General features: G+C 39.4%; 2 protein-coding genes and 1 non-coding gene across 3 annotated transcripts; all 3 read right to left on the reverse strand.

The window, feature by feature from the left end:
- Nucleotides 1-7471: 7471 nt before the first annotated feature.
- On the reverse strand, nt 7472-10281 carry LOC129447664 (uncharacterized). Its single transcript, XM_055209412.2, has 5 exons — nt 10189-10281; nt 8550-9351; nt 8240-8449; nt 7774-8135; nt 7472-7608 (listed from the first exon to the last, which is right to left on the reverse strand). Exons 1-5 carry the CDS (start codon nt 10204-10206, stop codon nt 7486-7488), a joined length of 1515 nt encoding a protein of 504 aa, XP_055065387.2. The 5' UTR covers nt 10207-10281; the 3' UTR covers nt 7472-7485.
- Nucleotides 10250-17509, reverse strand: LOC129449231 (uncharacterized). The gene is made up of 8 exons (XM_073872680.1): nt 17012-17509; nt 16767-16922; nt 16142-16228; nt 15734-16051; nt 13219-13353; nt 10629-11116; nt 10354-10516; nt 10250-10276 (listed from the first exon to the last, which is right to left on the reverse strand). The coding sequence occupies exons 2-8, from the start codon at nt 16911-16913 to the stop codon at nt 10250-10252; spliced, it is 1365 nt and encodes a 454-aa protein (XP_073728781.1). The 5' UTR covers nt 16914-16922; nt 17012-17509.
- A 1172-nt stretch (nt 17510-18681) lies between these two features.
- Nucleotides 18682-18753, reverse strand: trnae-cuc (transfer RNA glutamic acid (anticodon CUC)). The gene has a single exon. It is a non-coding gene; the product is annotated as a tRNA-Glu (tRNA).
- Between the last annotated feature and the right edge of the window lie 458 nt (nt 18754-19211).

Here is a 19211-nt window from a genome sequence, read left to right on the forward strand (position 1 = left end):
GATTTTAGCAATATTAGTTTCTAAACACACCCATTAATTATTAGAAAGAGGTGCCCGATGTAGATTAAAATTGCAGATATCTTGTTCCCCTGATGGAATTTATATTAACAGTGAGGTAGTTAGAAAAATTACAATGATGACACCACAAGTAAACGTATATTGGATAGGAAAATTTAGAATAGAATATATACATGATAATTACAAAATGGAAAAAGTTTGTGAAAGAGCAAATTAATGAACATAGAAGGTGCAGTCTAAATTGTTACTGTATTATCTATGACCCGTTATGCAGAACAGATCTAGAAGAAGAGTGAATAAATGGGAAGAAAGGATAGAAAGTTCCCCTGATTTCCCCACATATAGAATAGCGCCCCAAGTTACAGCTTCACAGATAGACACTTGATTTAATAAAAAAAAAGGATTTTTGACTCTACAGCCCATGTAACTATTTTGCAGGGAAATAATTTTAGTATTAAGATCTTAGCCATATGATGAAAAATAAAATAGGGAACGCAGTAAAATTCTATACTGCTCATTTTGGAAGAGGGGAGAAACAAGAAAGTTGTGTGCACCACGGTTCTGGCAGTAGTTGCAACTGATAAGATAGAGATGCTTTGGCAGTCATCCCAGAAATACAGGAAGGCCTAACATCAGAAATAGAGCAGCTGATTCAAACTAATTTATGAAAAAGCTAAAACATAAGTTTAACAAGAATTTGCAAAATCCGTAAGAATTAAAATAGAAAGCAAGAGTATGGTAACCATTGTGACAGGAAACAATAAAATGTATTAGAAGCACTATTGAGGCATTAGGAGTTTTTTTTAGTAGAAACAACAAGCTATTGTAAAACACCAATATTTTCTATAGCTAAAGCTTTATTTTTATACATGATTGGAGAAATATAAATGATGTATTTGAAGATTGGCCAGCACACAGTAAGCTCCAGATCCACACACACTGTTAACTAGTATCCCTCCTGAAGTAAAATGAAATTGACTTATGCTCTGCTTTCTTTAGTATTTAACTGGACGAGAAATGCAGAAACTTTACCTACAAAGGTAAACAACTCACTTATTCTAGATTACTGCAAAATTTCCTCATTTACTTTATACTTTCAATTAATTAATTATTAAAAACAGATTTGAAAGGATCTAGTGTTGGACAATGCGCTGTTCCAATATGGTTCTTTATATAGAAGATCATGTAACAAAGATTGCATATCCCTAAAATCATTAATAATTTGGCGAAGCAACAAAATTTAAGTGCCTTACTTTTAGCATTTATATTATAATATTTGAGACATAACTGTAGCCCCAATTGTGTATGATGAAGATTACTCACTAGATGATAATGTCTTAACAGAACTATTGGAACAGGGGAATAAATATGGGGAAAAATCCATAATAATTGCATCACAATTTGGCATTTGGATAAATATACGTTTTGGCAAAATTGATATGTCAGAACTAGGTTTAATCTGTGAGCTACAACGACATTCACAGACAATTTCACAATAGTACAGTTAACTAGGAAGACCTGTAAAAACCAGACAATAACTCTTTCCTGCTACAAACAAACAAAAAAATGCTGTTGTAGCTGAATGTTTTTGGATATGTGGGAGAAATGCCTTATGATACACACTCCCCAGATAGTGAAAATGCTTGTGTGCTAACTTAGCCCAGGCCATTAGTATTTAAATGTGAAAAATTATATAACCTTGTTACAAACCCCTGCTCTTTATTTTTGTGTAGTTTGGGTTTTTCTCTGTCGTAGTAGTGGTTGTACATTTGGAAGGGGGCGGAAACCAATTATCTGAGACACCTGAGGTATGACTATTTAAAGCATAACTAAACCCCTGGTCAGAGCCTGACTCCACCCACTGGCAATATTTGAAAAATGCAAGAAAAGTGGGCAGATCCCAACGGAGATAGAGGGGACGAACTAAGCTCGTACCAAGTGTGTGGTAAGATTGTAACAAGGGCGTGGTGAGCTTACGTCACGAGTAATTTTTTGGACCCGACATCCAATAGGAAAATTCAACTGCAGTAGCCACCGTTCAACCTGAAGAGGGCAGCACTCAGACGTTTTTACACCATATATTGTAGTATTAAAAACACTTTATATCCAAATGACAAAAAACTTACTAAAATCAATGAACAGTAATAAACCATCATTCTTACAGATCAGTAACTAAAAAAAGTTGGATTAGGGTTTAGTACTCTTTAAGGCCTGTTGTGGCCCCTTACAAAGGAGAGCTACCTATTTGTTTGAAAACCTTTCATATGTTTGCATTTCATTTGGTATCAAACAGTGAGTTTGAATTTGTCTAGTTAAACTAGCTCAGAGAAAGTGTGGGTAAGTGAGCTGAACCGGAAGACTTTTTCCTGTGTTTGTTATTTTCTTTCTAGGAAGTTAGGAAAGTTTTAACTCAGGAGATCTTGTAGTTCAGACTAGCTAGCTCACTGTCCTGGCCTTATGTAAGTATTTAGCCTTGACTTTAGTAACAATATATTTTCCATTAGTTTGTTTTGATTACATTTTTATTTTGGAAAAAAAGTGATTGATTGATTGATTATCTTTTGCTTCGCCATAATGATTTTTTTCTGTTTTTTGATTAGCTTAATATGTTGGTACCCAGGGGCGGAGTGGGACCCAAAAATCTACCGGGAAATTTCATAGACCACCAGCCCTCCATGGTCAAAAAAAAGAAAAAAGAAAATGGTTCCCTGTAAATAAGCAAATGCTGAAATCTAAAATTACAATAAAATGACTGCACAACAACATGAAATGTAATAATTATTATTTAAAAGATCTTAAAGTCAACAACAGTTCCCTAGTTTTAGGTAAGATTAAGCTTACTATGGTTGCAAAGCAGTTGCTTATAAAATTATTAAGCCTGTTTGGAGAGATGTTTAATGTGACAAAATTTCAGTCATCGTGTGATAACGAAAATATAACAAGGCAACTTACATGTTCTGAGCAGGTGTTGTCAGTGAACAGGCTGTAAACTGTTGGCTAAGTTACAGACACTCGTGAAAAACTGGTGCTGATTATCTGGGAAACATTCTCTAACAGCAGTCAAGTTGTCATTGTTTGTGTCAAAGTTGTGCATTTGTTGTAACTTTAAAACAGGAGATCAGACTTAGGCTACTCTGTGCTGCTCAAAGTGATGCTCTAAGCTCCATTCCTCTATGGGTGTGCGAGGCTATGCTTTTGTATTGGTTGTTTCGTTAAATCTTACCCAGATACAACAGTGCTATTTTCTGATTGGCTATTGTGTAGCCTCTTTCTTTTTTTTGGATTGGCTGTTAGAACTCCAGGGGAGACGGGCTTGATAGAGAGAGCGGTGCGGCCAGATACATTTTGAGCGCTGAAGCATATTAAATATATGATAAATAGTTTTAGTGTGGCCGGAGTGCATGACCAAAAACCGAAAGCACGGCTATTATCAGACCGGCCCTCGCGGCCTTAAAACACTACCGGCCCACCGGGAAAAGTCCCGACTCTCCCGATTGTCACTCCGCCACTGTTGGTACCTCAATTGGGTGGTAACAAACTTGATGAGCATGTTGAGCCCTGACCACTTTATGATAGAATAAAAAGAGCATATTAAATTTCCAATTCTTTTATGATTGGATTGTATTGATCAGCCAAGAGGAATACCAAATGGTATCTGAATTCCAAATTTGGATTTAAATTCACATTGGTTTGGATCTGAATGGATCAATCATCTCTATTAAATTGAATCAATTTATTAACTATAGTGATGATAAAATGAAGCTGATAGAACAAGTAAGACTTAATGATGGTACTGATTTGAAAATTGATAACTGGTTTGCTTTTTTCCTGGGGAGCTTGGCTAACCAAAACTGCTATTTCATGTTGTCTTGCACTTGTTGTTTTTTCTTTTTGTCTTCTGTTGTGTTCTGCCTATCCTCAGGTCTGTGGTGGACAAAGCTGCTGCAAAGATGAAGGTGCAAACAGAAATAAGTCTGTGACAAAGTACAGACGGCCTAATGCTAAAACATACAAACTGCACCATTAGCTGACACTACACCACCACCCGACTATGCTTATGAAACTATGAATTAAAAAATGTCACAACACTTTGTTTTTACTTTACACCCTTTTTGTGATGTTTTTGGTAAGTGGAGCTAGATTGTAATTGTATTTCTTTTATTGTTTTTCAGTATTAGTTACAAAGCATTAGTCCTGAGTAGGCAGGAAGTTAGAGAAATTTTGTTTTTTATCTTTGTTTTCATCTTTAATTTCCCCTCTTGTGTGGTGACTGTAGGTCCTGGTGTCTTTTTTAGATATAAAATCCAGGGGACAAATTGTCTAGCTCGGCCGCACAACGGGGGACAATGTAAAGATGTGAAATATACCATATAATACACATAGACACATATTAGAAAATACAGATATGAGAGCAAAACTTCACCTCAACGACTACGCTAAAGAGTGTCTCAGATAGCGCCCCTGGTGACCGGAAAAGCTAGGGGTTCCCCTGAGAACGAATATCCATCATTCCGCAGTCACTGGAATTATAATCTTTAAAGTTACACACATCACCATTATATTATTAAACGTAGACTGTCTAGATATTTTGACTACTGATATACTACACTACTGAATTGTTACTGCTGTATTACACTACTGTTGTATCTCTCTACCTGCACTGAGAACATCTTTAATTAATCAATATATTTACTACTGATCATGATTATGGCTTATTTTGATTGATATATTTTCTTTCTGTATTATCTTTAGTAATGATAAGTTTTACACCTTTTAAAATTACTGAATTGGATTTTACTTGTGTCTTTCTTTTTCTTAATTATAAATAATGAGATATTAATTGTTTTTGAACATTTTCATTTTTGGGTTCCTTTAGTATGTACAGGGTCCAAGAATCTTTTTCCCTTCTTTTGAGCTAATATACTCACTAAAACAAACAAGAATGGTGCCATTTTGGGAAGGTTTTAGGTTCTTGTTCCCTTAAGGGCGTGAGTGCTGCATCTTAACTGTGTCTGTGTTAGGATCTGCATGGAACTTTTATCCATGAAAGCTCTTAGCTAGTATAACATCATGTGCGACAACGTTCTGCTGCAGCACTCTCATTATGTGATGGTTTTCTTAAAAGTACCCCCTCATGTTTGATGGACTTGGTAGTCCATGAGGGGGGAAATATATAGTGGTTTTTGTTGGGTATATTACTGATCATTAATATTATATTAGGCCTAAGGCCTGTTGTTTCTACACTATGCCATGAGAAAAGGTCAACATAACCGATAAACAAGAGAACGTCATTCTAGATTAGTTAACTTTCGTTTTCCCAGTTTCATAATTAAAAGAGTCCAGGTGCGATCCTACGACTATACCCCGATTGTTCTCGCCACGATTATTATGAGAAAAGGTCAACATAACCGATAAACAAGAGGACGTCATTCTAGATTAGTTAACTTTCGCTTTCTCAGTTTCCTAATTAAAAGAGACCAGGTGCAATCCTGCGACTATACCCCGATTATTCTCGCCACAATTATTTTGAGAAACAAGGTCGAAACAACCGACAAACAGAGTACGTCATTTTAAGGCTATGTCATTTTGGATATGAAGAAGGATTCAGCTGCACATCAAACAAATAAATTAATTGTGGCAGACTGAGACCAATGAGAAGAACATACGTCATCTCAGATAAGAAGTGTTTGATCTTACTGTATAAAAATGGAGTCAGATGGTGGGAGGGCAGATGATCTTTGAGCGCCTCTAAAGCTGGGGAACAATAGTCCAACAAAGATGGGGAAGAATGGGGGAAGAAGGGGGGAAGAAGGGGGAAGAAAGAAAAAGAGAAAGGGAAAAAGCGAAAGAGAAAACGAGAAGGAAGAGAGGCGAAGTCGGAATTTTGGTGACAGATCTTTTTTCTGTCTGATTGTTTATGCAGTTTACGCCACGGTAATGACCCATTTTAAATACATTGTTTCCTATTGCAGGTACGCGTCAAAGACTCGGTTCGAATCCAGCCAAAGGCACTTTTCTGTAATATTTTGTGATATTTTATTTTTATCAAATTCTTGAACGCATGCAGTTGCGTTGTTTATGGAATACACATGTATTAATTTCGTTATGGTTTTTGAATAAATAAAATGTATTTAATAAATAAATTCTAAATAAATACTTTAAATAGACATGGCTATGGTAATTGTTATGTTGTGAGAACAATAAGATACACCAATAATCCTTTGTACAAGCAAGTGTTATATTGTGTGCCAAGTATCGCATGCCAACCAAGTCAAAGTCATCACTTGACAATGTTTAAATGCGTTTACAAATGTTAAAAGAACAGTAATGAATATTAAAATGGTAAATAAGTAAAAAGAACACAAACAAAAAGTTAAATACAATATTAAAAAACACTTTTAAAACCAACTAGAAGTACAGTAACAATCACAAATATTAAGAATTGTAAACTTTACCAACATAAAACTGCATACATTAGTTGGAGATTCTACGCATGTTCTCCAACCACACTTCTTTGGACACAGTCTCAGTCTGGGGACAGTACACCTTGCCCCTGTATTGGCTATGCCCAGTTTCAGCAGTCTTAAATTGGCCACTCTTCTTGCAAGTGTTCGCCTCTACTGTTCGCTTGTAGGGTCTCTTGGGCATAGCTCCTTGACTAGGACCTGGTGCAGCTGGCTGTGAGGTGGTGCCTTGGACAACTGCTGGCTGTAAAACTGGCTGCATAAGTGGCATGCCCTGCACCATTTGCACACCATGAACTACCGGCATGCCCTGCACCATTGGCACAAACTGGAGCAACGGCACACTTTGGAAACCTGTTGACACCATTTGCAGTGATGCTCCAGGTGCTGCTGGTGTTTTGGGTCTGAGAGGGGGCTGCCTAATAGATATTACTCTTTGCTTTGCCTGTCCTGCTGTGCTATCTGGTAGCTTGTACTGGTGCAGCTGCATTGGTTGCTGCAGCTCATTTCGTAGCCGTTTGGCATCCTGAAGAGGCTCCTGAGCTTCAGGGATGGGATGAGGCAAATCAAGGCCTCGAACTAGCAGTGTCACTTGCTGGTCTATCTTTCTTTCGTTGTACCAGTCAATCAGGGTGTTCTGGTTAACCTCCACCAGCTGCAATGAAGTTTCGTTCATCACAAAGCCATTGCCAAACACAAGCTGCCTTATCTTGCGATAGTCTTCTAGGATCAAAGACCATCTTGAATAAGTTTTCCCGCCTTTTCTTTTGGGGGCAAGGTGGATTACGCATAGCCTGATGAAAATGGTTTCCACCAGACGGCAACAGTCAGGCCACTGAGCAGGTGCGCTGCTTGCACCCAGCACGCATCTGGTAGTGCTCTCTACTCCAGGGGTGCGAGTGGGCGTCTTTGGTGTTCTGAAGCGTCCAGTCAGTAGTCTCTTCTTGAATCGAGGTCGATACACCACCCGCCGCTTGTCAAAGGCATCCAGGTTTTGCCAAAGTCAAATAATTGTTTCCGCTTCCTGGTTAGTCAGGCTGAGGGCTGTGCGTTTCCAAAGCTCGACCAGATATTCTGCCAGCCTGTCCACATGCTGGAATCCTGGCACGTTCTGGGAGTCAACAGCCTATTAAAAACAAATTACACTAAATATTTTGTTTGATATTCACATTTTCTGTTAATTAACTAATTACTCTTAAGTTCAAAATATCTGAAATGCACTGAAGCAGATATTCGCAAACACCGTTTGAAATATTCAAGTTAAATTGAAACTCATACAAGTGACACTTACTATTTCATCATCATCCTGACCTGTATCTCCAGGCTCCACGTGAACAGGTGAGAGAGCAGTTGGAGACTGTGAGGGGTCACGTGACAGAAGAACCGGTGAAGTACATATGGAGGCCTGGATAGATGTGGCATGGCTTGCAACCAAGGTAGAGGGACTCGTTGTCATGGTGGAGGGCGGTGACAGAACAGCCTCTGGATCTCTTATTGTGTGATCCTCATTGATGTCAAAGAACCCTTCATCTTCCTCCCTCTCCTCCACATCAAGTTCCTCTATAAGCTCTGCCGTCTGCTCAGAGTCTGGGTTCATGTCCTGCAATGCCCGACCAGTCTGCTGGAATAAATACTGCACTCCAATAAGTTCACCTAAATAAACAAATAAAAGGGAATTAAATACAAATGAGAGTTAATTATATAAAAAAATAAGACTTACAAACTGCAGGTTTATTAACAAAAACAAATTCTCTTACCAGTGTAACATGCAGGTGGATGAAATGTGGGGACCATTTTCTTGCCAAACAGCTTTTCATAATTCCTGTTTACGCAGTAAACAAGTTCTCCCGTGTAGCTGCACAAAGCTGATGGTCCTGATGACAAGGAAGCAGCCTCCCGGTCCTGATTCCACCGGTTTAGTCCCTCCAGCAGATAAATCTGAAAGTTAAGACTGTTGGCACTGGTACCTGTAAAGAGACAATAGTGTTTAGATGGTATTAAAGAAACACACAAAGGCATGTGATGGTTTGTTTTTACAAATGCAAAGTATTTGTCACAGACACATACCTGGGATAAAACGGTTTAAATGTAAATGAAAGGACTCTAGAGATGTGGATCCTCTGGCACATCGGTATGTCTTCAGAAGCACACCTCCCTTGGTTAAGGTCCCAGTCTCAGTATAGAGGGCTACACCGGGTGGGTCCTGGATGCATTTGACATGCTTCTTCTGGACAGTCCAGATGTGCTCCATCCTTTCTCTGTCCAGAAGAGGAACACCCATAGAGTCACTGCCATTGCTGGTCATGAGCTCTTTTAGCAGCCGCTCAAGGAGAAGAATGGTAGTCTCCTCTCCACGGGTCCTCCTCCGACAATGCAGAGCCAGCTCCTGTTTGGAAAGATGTTTACTGACAACTTCATCTGTCAGCACAGGCCAACCCTGGGACACCAGCAGCTCTTTCTTGGCTCTGCGTAGCACAGCAACATCAGCAGCATCCCATTCAAAGATGCATGCAGACAGTCGTGCCATGAATATAGGATAAAGCTGATGGGCATCAGTTGTACAGCCCACAGCAATCCTGCGCATGAAATGCCAGATGTCCAGCCTTATTAAGAGATCTGGCCATCCTCTGAACCTGGTTTTCAGCTTGGTTTCCCCCACCTCAGTGCAGCACCCACAGTCAACATACAACACAGCAGGTGGATCCACACCAGCCTGCTGGTATCTTTTCACCAGACCATTTATCATCATGTCCAGTCCTGCTCCTTCCTGGGCTGTCAACACACTTATGAGCACCTGACCAAACTCATTGCCAACAGAGGTGAGCCAGTTTCCTGTTCCCCTCGCTGTCCCAGCCAGCTTCTTGGTGATCTGCAAAAGACATATGAAACATGCTTTACAAATGTAATGAAACCAACCATGCAAATTACAAATAAACAGTGTTGGGTGTAACTAGTTACAAAGTAACTAGTTACTGTAATAATATTACTTTTTTCAGTAACTAGTAGTGTAAGGCATTACCCGCCTGAAAATGGTAATATTACAGTTTTCCCGAGCTAGTTACTTGAGTTACATTCGCAAGTAGCACCTTCATCACACAAGGCACAAAACACGGAGAATAAAAGGGAAGGGGAGGAGGGCGTGAATGGAACAGTGATTGGTCCAAGTTTGGCACGAGGTATCATTTACCATCACCGATTGGTCGACACCCAGCAGCCAGCAGCACAGAGCGGCAGCGGCACACTCAAAGACAGATCGGGAAAATGGAAGCGTCAACAACGGCAAGCTCTTTTTCAGAGGAAGGTTCCCAGCAACAGAAAGCTAGTTTCGACGGGTGGAGATTCAGTCATATTTTATTATGTTCAACGAAAGAAAAATAACTTGACGGTGAAGTGCACACTCTTTAATGTTTCTCCGAATGCTGTGCCCCACGTCCGGTAGCGGGTAAGTAAGCCAGCATTTTATTGGCCGTGGCTTGCCCAAATAAACATTCTTGTCCAGAAAAAAAATTTAACTAGTAATATAACTAATAATATAACTAGTTACTTTCTCCAGGGACTAATAAAGTAAAGTAAGGCATTACTATTTTTGAGAGTAATATGTAATACGTAATATATTACTTTTTTGAGTAACTAGCCCCAACACTGCAAATAAAGCACCTTTTTGCGATAAAACAGACAATGGCATACATAGAATTTAACTGCTAACCTTTTTAGTTGAATCCATTTTCAACACTGTGCCATGTGTGGATGTTATCCTGGCATGGATTTCATCCAGCCTTGTCAGGATGTCTTGGCTGTACACAGTAAGAAGCCACTTGACGCTCGGCAACACTGTAGGCTCAGGAGGTTCCTGGAACTGCATTGGCAACACCCACGGGCGGTTGATGAAGTCCATGCACTGGGTGGTGTACCGGGCCAGACGCTGGAGCCACTCCTCGCTGTGGTTCTCACGCAGCTGTTTAATAACACGCGTGGGGCTGTTGCCTAGGCCACGTTCACGCAAGAGTCTAATGACTCTCAGATCACAGGCATACCTAAAAAAAGCAAAATCCACAGATACATTATTTATACCACATAAAAATATTTAAAGTGTTTGCAAATATGGGATGATGGGCTAACAACTTGAGGAAATTAAAGTGTACTCACTTCTGCGTGAGGATGACCCGAAACTCAGAGCGATGACCCAGATCCAGCTGTTGCAGGACAGTCTGACTCCAGGACACGTGAGAAGCTTTACACTTCTTACAGATGAGGGTTTCTGTGACCATGTTGTACATCCTGTCAATGTCATGAACTTGCCGTGCCCTTTTATGCAGACCGCCTCCTGTCAGTTGATGGTGTCCACAGGCAGGATTGGGACAGAGAACCTTGACCTTCCACAGCTTATACGGCATCCACAGCAAAAGGGCATGACAAAAAAATCTGTCAGGAGCAGGAGCCTGATTGTATGTCAGTGCAGGCTGTGGTGGGTGATACCAGAGCTGAAGGTTGTCACGGAGTTCCGGCTTTCCCCTGGACCCCATTTTAAAAAGCCGGCTTGCAATCCACCTGTGATCCTCTGGTGGCAAGGTCTCCAACCACAAACGAGGAAGCGGTAGTACACTTGGTGCTTGTAACAGCGCGGTAGGAGCACTCTGTGAGGAAAAAGAGACAAAACATTTAGTCCCTTAAGTTACCTTTGTTAAATAACGCTTTATCCAAGACGACCCTTAAATAAAATGCTCATCTAAATAACATCTATAAAACACGGATTATTTTCACACTAAAAAGTATTTTTCAGCTGTAGTCATTAAAACTTAGTTTACCGTGTCTATCTATTTAATTCATCGAGTTTCTGCAGAATTACAAGAGTTGTGTATGCAGGAGGATAAAGAAAAAACTTTAATAACAAACTTAGCAATGACCAGACAAGCAGATAAGCACACAACACACTAAAACAACATTTAACACCAACTAAGATGAGAAAAGGAATTGAATCACAGACAGACTATTGCTGCGTCCGAAACCGCCTACTACATACTATATAGTACGCGAAAAGCAGTAGGCGAGGCGAGTAGTATGTCCAAAAACATAGTATTCGAAAAACAGTATGCGAAAAGTACCCGGATGACCTACTACTTCCGGTTAGATTTTGCAGTGTGCATACGATGGACGCTTCACTATCCCATGATGCCCCGGACGAGGAGTTATCCAACGAAGAAGAAGAGGCACGCGGCTGTTTTCGCGCTGAAATGACACGACGTGATGACGACGTATGTCACGTGATGTAACAACATGGCGGATGTAGTACGTCCGAATCTCATTCATACAACCAGGATTCATACTATACAGTACCTACTGTTTTAACGGCAAGTAAGTAGGTACTTCATCTAATTCAAAGCCTATAAATACACAGGACAGATAATCAAATTAAACAAGACACAGGTGAGGACGATTGAAAATAATGAGAACAGAGGCGGAGCTAATTAACAAGATAATAAACCAGATTAAATCAAATAACATAAAAAAAGGAAAAACTGGATACATGACTCTGACTAGAATCTTTGCAATTCAGCATTTTATGCATATTTGACTCCTTTTCACCAGTGACTGTATGATGTTAAGATTAATATTCTTACATTGTGAACAATTAAGAAACTCATACACAACGCCTTCAATAAATTAAAACATTCAGCGATGCTAATGACATCAACATCATACAATGAAAAGGCAAGTAAATGTAAACTATAATATGTAAACTATCACAAAACATAAAAACGAAATAACATTGTACAGTGAATCAGGGTTATGTAAACTTTGGATCTTTTTTAGAAATTCTGTTATTATTCTGTGTTGAAAACTTTATGTAAACATTTGTCCAGTGTATTTGATATCTCAAATGTTGAAAGCAAATAAAAGTCAAAAAGCCCTTGAAACTTTTTACAGTGTACAAACTGGTAACTTTAAATTAGCCACACTACAGTCATTAAAAAGGTAATTATATAAAAATAATAAAATGTATCATTTCTGGGCATGTGAGCCTTTATCTATTACTAGATATCAAATACTGACAAATGGATACATTTGTGGCAAAGGTGTTCAGAATTTAAAATTGTTACAAAAGTGTCAGTTGGCTGGCCCCATTGTGTGTGACAGTTAATATACAAACATAATAAAGCCCACTGGACCAGTAGAATATTAAACAACTTACGGAGACAACGCTGCATGATGATGTGGGACTGGTAACATCGGCAGTTGATCTGGGGACGGAGACTGGAAGTCCAGGGTCTTGTGTCTGTACAAACATGCAGTGCAATATATTTTACATAACAGTAGAAAGACATCAAATATAACTGTTCAATTATTTAATGTCATCCTAGATGTAACAATACACCACTGTTCAATAGTATGTGTTCAGTTTTGGGTCATTCTACGGAAATGTCAATTTTTCTGTCCCTAGCCTTTACAGAAATATTACACTTGAAACACCCTTTAGGGTTACAATTTTTTATATTTTAAAATGAAACAATTGTTGTTTTTGATAAATGTAATGTGCATGCAATGCATTGCTGAATAAGAGTGTCAATTTCTTAAAAAAGAAATATTGCTGACCACACCAAATTTGTGATAGTAAATCTATTTAAAATAAAGCACTGTATAGTAATGTATAGTATTGTTCTTACTTCATTATATTATGGTTTCCTGGAATAATAAATGGAGAAAAGACTTATGCAAATGCAATGTGGCCTATACTTACAGTGGTGCTTGGTATAGGGGGACTGGACACTGCTGTTGAGCTAGGTTGGTCAGTAGCCTGAGATGGTCTTCTAGCAATCTTTAGGTTGGGCTTCGCTGCAGCAATATGAGACCCGCTAAATCTTGACTTGGTAAACTGAAATAGGGCAAAACAATTTCAATAAAAATGTGTTAGCACAGTGGGGAAAAAATAAAATTACTTTTAATTACACCTGAAATGGCTGCATGATAAATGCAGATAAAGTATTAACATATTTACTACATATTTACTACTTAAGTCAATTTTGCATACATGACAGAAAAAGTAGCTTTAACTGCCAAAATAAAGAAGACCAAAATAAAGGGAAAAACCATAAGGCACTTTGCTGTGTAGTTTAATGGTCTTTACCCTACAACAGCAGAGCCAAAGTAAAGAGGAAGAGGAGAATCCAAGAACACACTGTAAAAATGCTGGGTTATTTTAACCTATCACTGGATAAATATTGGACAGAACACCATTGGGTTACATATTACATAATGCTGGGCTGTTGTTACCAAACCACGTGTTAAAATAAATTTGGTGGTGGTGTGGCCATCTTTGTGCAAAGCAACATTCCTTGTAAGTTAAAACAAAATTTAATACGCGATGAAATTGAAGCTATATGGGTAGAAGTTTATGTACCTTATATGAGACCAGTGCTTGTGAGATGCTGTTATAGACCTCCTGATGCACACATGGACTATCTAACATGCTTAGGTGAAATGCTTGATAATGTCTCTGATGTTAACTGTGAACTTTACTTGCTTGGAGATATAAACATTGATTGGAATGATGACAGATGCAGAAAGAAAAAGAAAGTAATTTCCTATTTAAGTGTCTGCAATTAACATCAAATAGTTAAAGTGCCAACTAGAATCTTTAGAAACAAGGTGGGCATTACAACAGCAACATGTATTGACCACATTTAGAGAAACTTGTTCATGCTTTCATCACAAGCAGAGTGGATTACTGCAATGGACTCCTTACTGGTATCCCCAAAAAAAACATTAGACAGCTACAGCTCATACAAAACACTGCTGCCAGAATTCTGATCAGAACCAAAAAAATCTGAGCCCATTACTCCAATCCTCAGGTCCTTTTTTAAAGTATTGTTATTCGTTTATAAATCACTTCATGGCTTAGGACCCAAATACATGACAGATATGCTAACTGAATATAAACCTAACAGATTACTCAGATCATTAGGATCCGGTCAGTTAGAAATCCCAAGGGTTTACTCAAAACAAGGTGCGTCAGCATTTAGTTATTATGCCACCTATAGCTGGAATCAGCTTCCAGATGAGATCAGATGTGCTTCCACAGTAAACACTTTTAAGTCTAGATTAAAAACACATCTGTTTAACTCTTCATTTACTGAATGAGCACTGTGCTGCTTCACACTGACTGCACTTTTAACTCAAGTCACTTTTACTCCTGTTTTATTCTTTTTAACATTTTAAACTGTTTTTATTAAAATCACATTTATTTTCTTTAATTGATTTTAAATTCTCATGTATCTTTGTTTTTATTGTGATTTTATCGTGTGTTAAAATGCGTGCATTTTTTTTCTCTTTTATATATTGTTTTCTCATTTCTATGTTAAGCACTTTGAATGACCTCTGTGTATGAAATGTGCTATACAAATAAATTTGCCTTGCCTTGCCTACACTTTCATGGCTCACTTTAAACCAAAGAATAACAGTTACTTTAAGCACCATGATCTGTGGTGAAATAGAAAATGCCTATTTCTCTGTTTAATCAAATAGTGTACTGTAACGCTGTGCATAATCATAACACCAGAAAAGCAAATAATGGTCAAATAGTGAACCCCCCCACCCAAAAACTAATTTTATGAAGAAAACTGTCCTGTATAGAGAGAGCTATTCTCATCTGGAATAACATTCCCATTGAAGTTCGTCACCTTTGTAATAAGCTGTCATTTAAAAGTAGTCTACGGTTATATGTGTTGATGTAGGTTTTTATATGTCTTGATTAAAGTAATCATAAATCATATCTTATTTATTGTCTAGTCCTGTTATAAATTGAAACTAGATTTTAGGTATGAGTATGTGTATGTATGTATGTATATGTAATGTTTATATGTGTATATTTATCATCTGTGATTATTGAAATGTTGGGATCCATATAAATAAACAAATAAAGAAATAAAAACAACCCAGCATTGGGTAACTTTTAACTCAGCAGTATGTTCTATACAATATTTACTATGCGATGGGTTAAAAAAGCCCTGCCTTTTTTAGAGGGCAGGAACGATAGGGCATATAGGTTGCAAAGCTAGGGAACAATCATACCTTGACACAAGATATATAAACTGACCAATCAGCAGACGCCACAGGGTGTGTCAGTTGGCAGGCAAATGTGAAAACATCTCAGCCTTTACTTTCTATACTTTACCAAATTTCCAATCAATACAGACTTTGATACTTAAATGCATAGTTAACATTGCAAGTCCTGTAAAAAAATGTAATTAATCTACCTGTGACAAACTTGGCGAAATCCTTGATGGAGTACGCTGGGGTGGAGGCTGAGGCTGGAACTGAGGTTGATGCTGGACCTGAGGTTGATGCTGGACCTGAGGTTGATGCTGGACCTGAGGTTGATGCTGGACCTGAGGTTGAGGCTGGACCTGGGGCTGAGGCTGGACCTGAGGTTGAGGCTGAACCTGGGGTTGATGCTGGACCTGAGGTTGAGGCTGGACCTGGGGTTGATGCTGACCCTCCTCCTGTGGTGATCCAATAGCAGCAGCAGACTGTTGTTGCATGACCCTTGGTGTCTGTCCAGTAGACATAGGTGGCTGATAAAGACAACCAAAAATTACATACAATCATATTTGAAAGAAAAACATTGTTCTTTTTTACTTGCAACATATTGAAATGTATTTTACCTTTTGAGTGTGAAAACCACATGTGCACTTTAGGACACCTCCAAACAATGTTGTCTGGCCACGAGAGTGCATCGGGCATTTTTCAATCTATAAACATTGTGGCAAATTCAATACACAGTACATGCATTTGTAATTAAGAATAAAACTAAGGGAGTGACTTTTAAGGGAGTGATTCACTTAAAAGATCATGTAAAGGAAAAACACAAGTCACACCTTGACTGAAACCCCCAACCATCCCTACCCCCACTTCTCAAATCTTTGTTTCAAGTAGCTTTTCTTTTATAGTACAACAGTAGTCAGTAGTACATTCAATCATAAATAAATAAATGCATTTAAACAATTACACCATGTAAATCCCAAGTCACGTTACAATGTTGTAATGAATGAGACTAATGAATGAGATGACTAATCTCTTGCTTTATTATGTAAATACAGTAAACAAACAGTTCTACTTTTACTGTTTAATTTTGCATGTCAACAAACACTAATGTACTTTCATTAGTTACTATTATGGAAATACAGTAAATAGCCAGTTCTATTGTAAATGCTTAATTATGCAAGTCAACAAACACTTAAGTCCGTTCATTGTTTTCTTACGCAAAAATAACAAAAAACACACACTTACCCTTTGATAAAGCTCGTGCCACTTTTTTTGCCTAGGAGCTGGTCTATTACCTTCTTCTGAAGGCCAAACACCTGTACTGGCAAACTTTCTTAGACGTGAAATCCATTCAGCGTCCGACATGCCTTTGTGCGATTTTTTTGCAGACATTGTCTTGTCCTAAACAGTTGTTAAAAACTATACTAAGTAAAAATAAAACTCTAATTATCTCTCAGATTTAATTATGCTATTAAGTTATGCATTCTTACCGGTTATAGTCCGTAATAAAAGATACAAATATTTGTCCTCCGTTTAAAGATGTTGATGTCCGTGGCAATGATGCTCGTCGTAGGGCATGAACCTTCTACTGAACTTTTTTGACCCCTGACACTCCCAGTTCATCTTATCCCTCTCGTCAAAGACCGTACACTTTCGGCCAATTTCGGCAACTTTATTGACATTTTAGCCTACTCCCCCTACTGGCAAAGAGCGGCAACTCCAAAAAAAAAAAATAGAAGAGCAGTAACACGTCACCGAGCATCACTCTTACTCCACCTACAGGTGAGGAGGGGAATCGTACCCGAAGACTTTCTCTTTCACTTTGATTGGTCAAATGTTGAAAATGTTGAAACTTCCGCTCTGTGATTGGCTGCAAATGTTGAAGCGCTTCGACTCGATTGGCTCTAAATGTTGAAGCGCTTCGATTTGATTGGTTGTGCTTCAACATTTTTCAACATTATGTTGGACTATCCTTCGGCAGCTGGCGCCCAGGTCGCAGTCTCCTCTGGAGGCGTGGGTTCGAATCCCACTTCTGACATTGTGTTGCCTTTGTTGTAGCCACCCGTGCTGTGTATCGCGCTTTCTTCCAAGGGAGCGTCCTTTTCAAAGACGCCAGGAGACAGGCACGCGGGGGACGACCCGGTTTCCCATTTTGGTAGAGATGAAGGTTCAAGGTTCAATTTATTGCAATATAGTGTCAAACACAATTGGAATTCTTTACAGCCAGTCACGCATGGCAAATGAAACATTAAGACAAAACAAGATATGACAATACACAGTCATATGGAAGGTGAATGGAAGTTGCTAAGAGTAATAATGATACTTACACTAATACTGAATGATAAAAGTAGGAGTAATAGAAACAATAAAGTGCAAACAGTGCATTCAGTCCTGAAAAGGCATTGAACTGTCATTAAGCAGCCAGGCGGCCGTGGGAAAGAAGCTCAGGCGATGCCGGGATTTTGCAGTTCTCGGGAGCCGAAGCCTTCTACCTGAAGGGAGCAGCTGAAACATGGTACAGCCTGGATGAGATGGGTCAGACATAATTTTTCTTGCCCTTCTCACAGCCCTGAGGTTGTGAAGGGATTCCAGAGAAGGTAGAGAGGTGTTGATCACTCTCTCTGCCGAGCGGATCACCCGCTGCAGCTTGGCCTTGTCCTTGGCTGCTGCAGCAGGGAACCATGTAATTATTGATTGTGTAATAATGGATTTAATGATGGCAGAGTAAAACCGGATTAATATTTAATAATGAAGTTTTGCAGCTGGCCTCCAGAATCCAGCTGTCTTCACCAAGCATGACTTCCCAGGTTTCTGGCGTTGGGCCGGTGGCGCAATGGATAACGGGTCTGACTACGGATCAGAACATTCTAGGTTCGACTCCTGGCTGGCTCGAACCTGTTTTTACTCCTTCCTCCCACACGTTGGGTGTCTGCTGTCCTGCGTCAACATGCCTCAGTAGAGCAGAGGATGCACACCAGGCTCTGATTGCTCAGATGGCGGAGCGCAGGACTGCAGGCAGGCAATTTAGACGTCCAACCTTAGGTCGATGGGCCGGAGGCAGTGAAGCTTTGCCTCTTGGAGGTGCTGCGATCCTTGCCTTCGAAGCCAGCGTTGCGCATAACCCAGCCGGTGAAAAAGGCAAGCGCACGTCAAAAGAGTGTTCCCTGACCGGGAATCGAACCCGGGCCGCGGCGGTGAGAGCGCCGAATCCTAGCCACTAGACCACCAGGGAGGACACGCTAGCCTTCAGGCCGTGGATGCCTGGCACACTGTGCGGAAGGAAAACGGGGCTAAAGTCTCAAACTAGTCGACAAAAGGGCACCCTCCCCAGATTGTTGTCCTTAATTAATTTAAACGTGTTTTTACACTTATGCTTTCCTTAATAGAAAGCGAATAATAAATAAACTTCTCGTGAAGATCTCTTACCCGCCGAAAAGGCACAACATACAGCAAAGCAGTGCCTTCTTCTTCGTCTTCTTTTTCTTCTTCGTCTCTGTTTAATGGCGGGTAGCACCAACTTTAAGGTGCATTATCGCCACCTACTGTGTTGGAGTGTGAAGCAGAGTTTTTCCCCACAAAAAAACCTAGATACTCTTAATCAATCCTGTTATCTTTAAATAATGAAATAAACTCTTCGAGCCGTAACAGATTATATTCTAAGGGTTCAAGTCAACAATTCCCACTTGCCTA

This window comes from Misgurnus anguillicaudatus, chromosome 10, assembly GCF_027580225.2.
Source record: "Misgurnus anguillicaudatus chromosome 10, ASM2758022v2, whole genome shotgun sequence".
In the NCBI taxonomy this organism is placed as follows: domain Eukaryota; kingdom Metazoa; phylum Chordata; class Actinopteri; order Cypriniformes; family Cobitidae; genus Misgurnus; species Misgurnus anguillicaudatus.

Excerpts from the sequence above, each read along its gene's own strand:
- LOC129447664 (XM_055209412.2), bottom strand. Across the intron at positions 8,136-8,239 it reads TCCACCTGCATGTTACACTG|GTGAACTTATTGGAGTGCAG; the intron begins GTAAGAGAATTT and ends TTGTTTATTTAG. Across the intron at positions 7,609-7,773 it reads GTCAGGATGATGATGAAATA|GCTGTTGACTCCCAGAACGT; the intron begins GTAAGTGTCACT and ends TGTTTTTAATAG.
- LOC129449231 (XM_073872680.1), bottom strand. The coding sequence starts at position 16,913 with ATGTCTGCAAAAAAATCGCACAAAGGCATGTCGGACGCTGAATGGATT. Across the intron at positions 16,229-16,766 it reads GGCACGAGCTTTATCAAAGG|ATTGAAAAATGCCCGATGCA; the intron begins GTAAGTGTGTGT and ends CAATGTTTATAG. Across the intron at positions 13,354-15,733 it reads TTTCGCCAAGTTTGTCACAG|TTTACCAAGTCAAGATTTAG; the intron begins GTAGATTAATTA and ends GCCCTATTTCAG.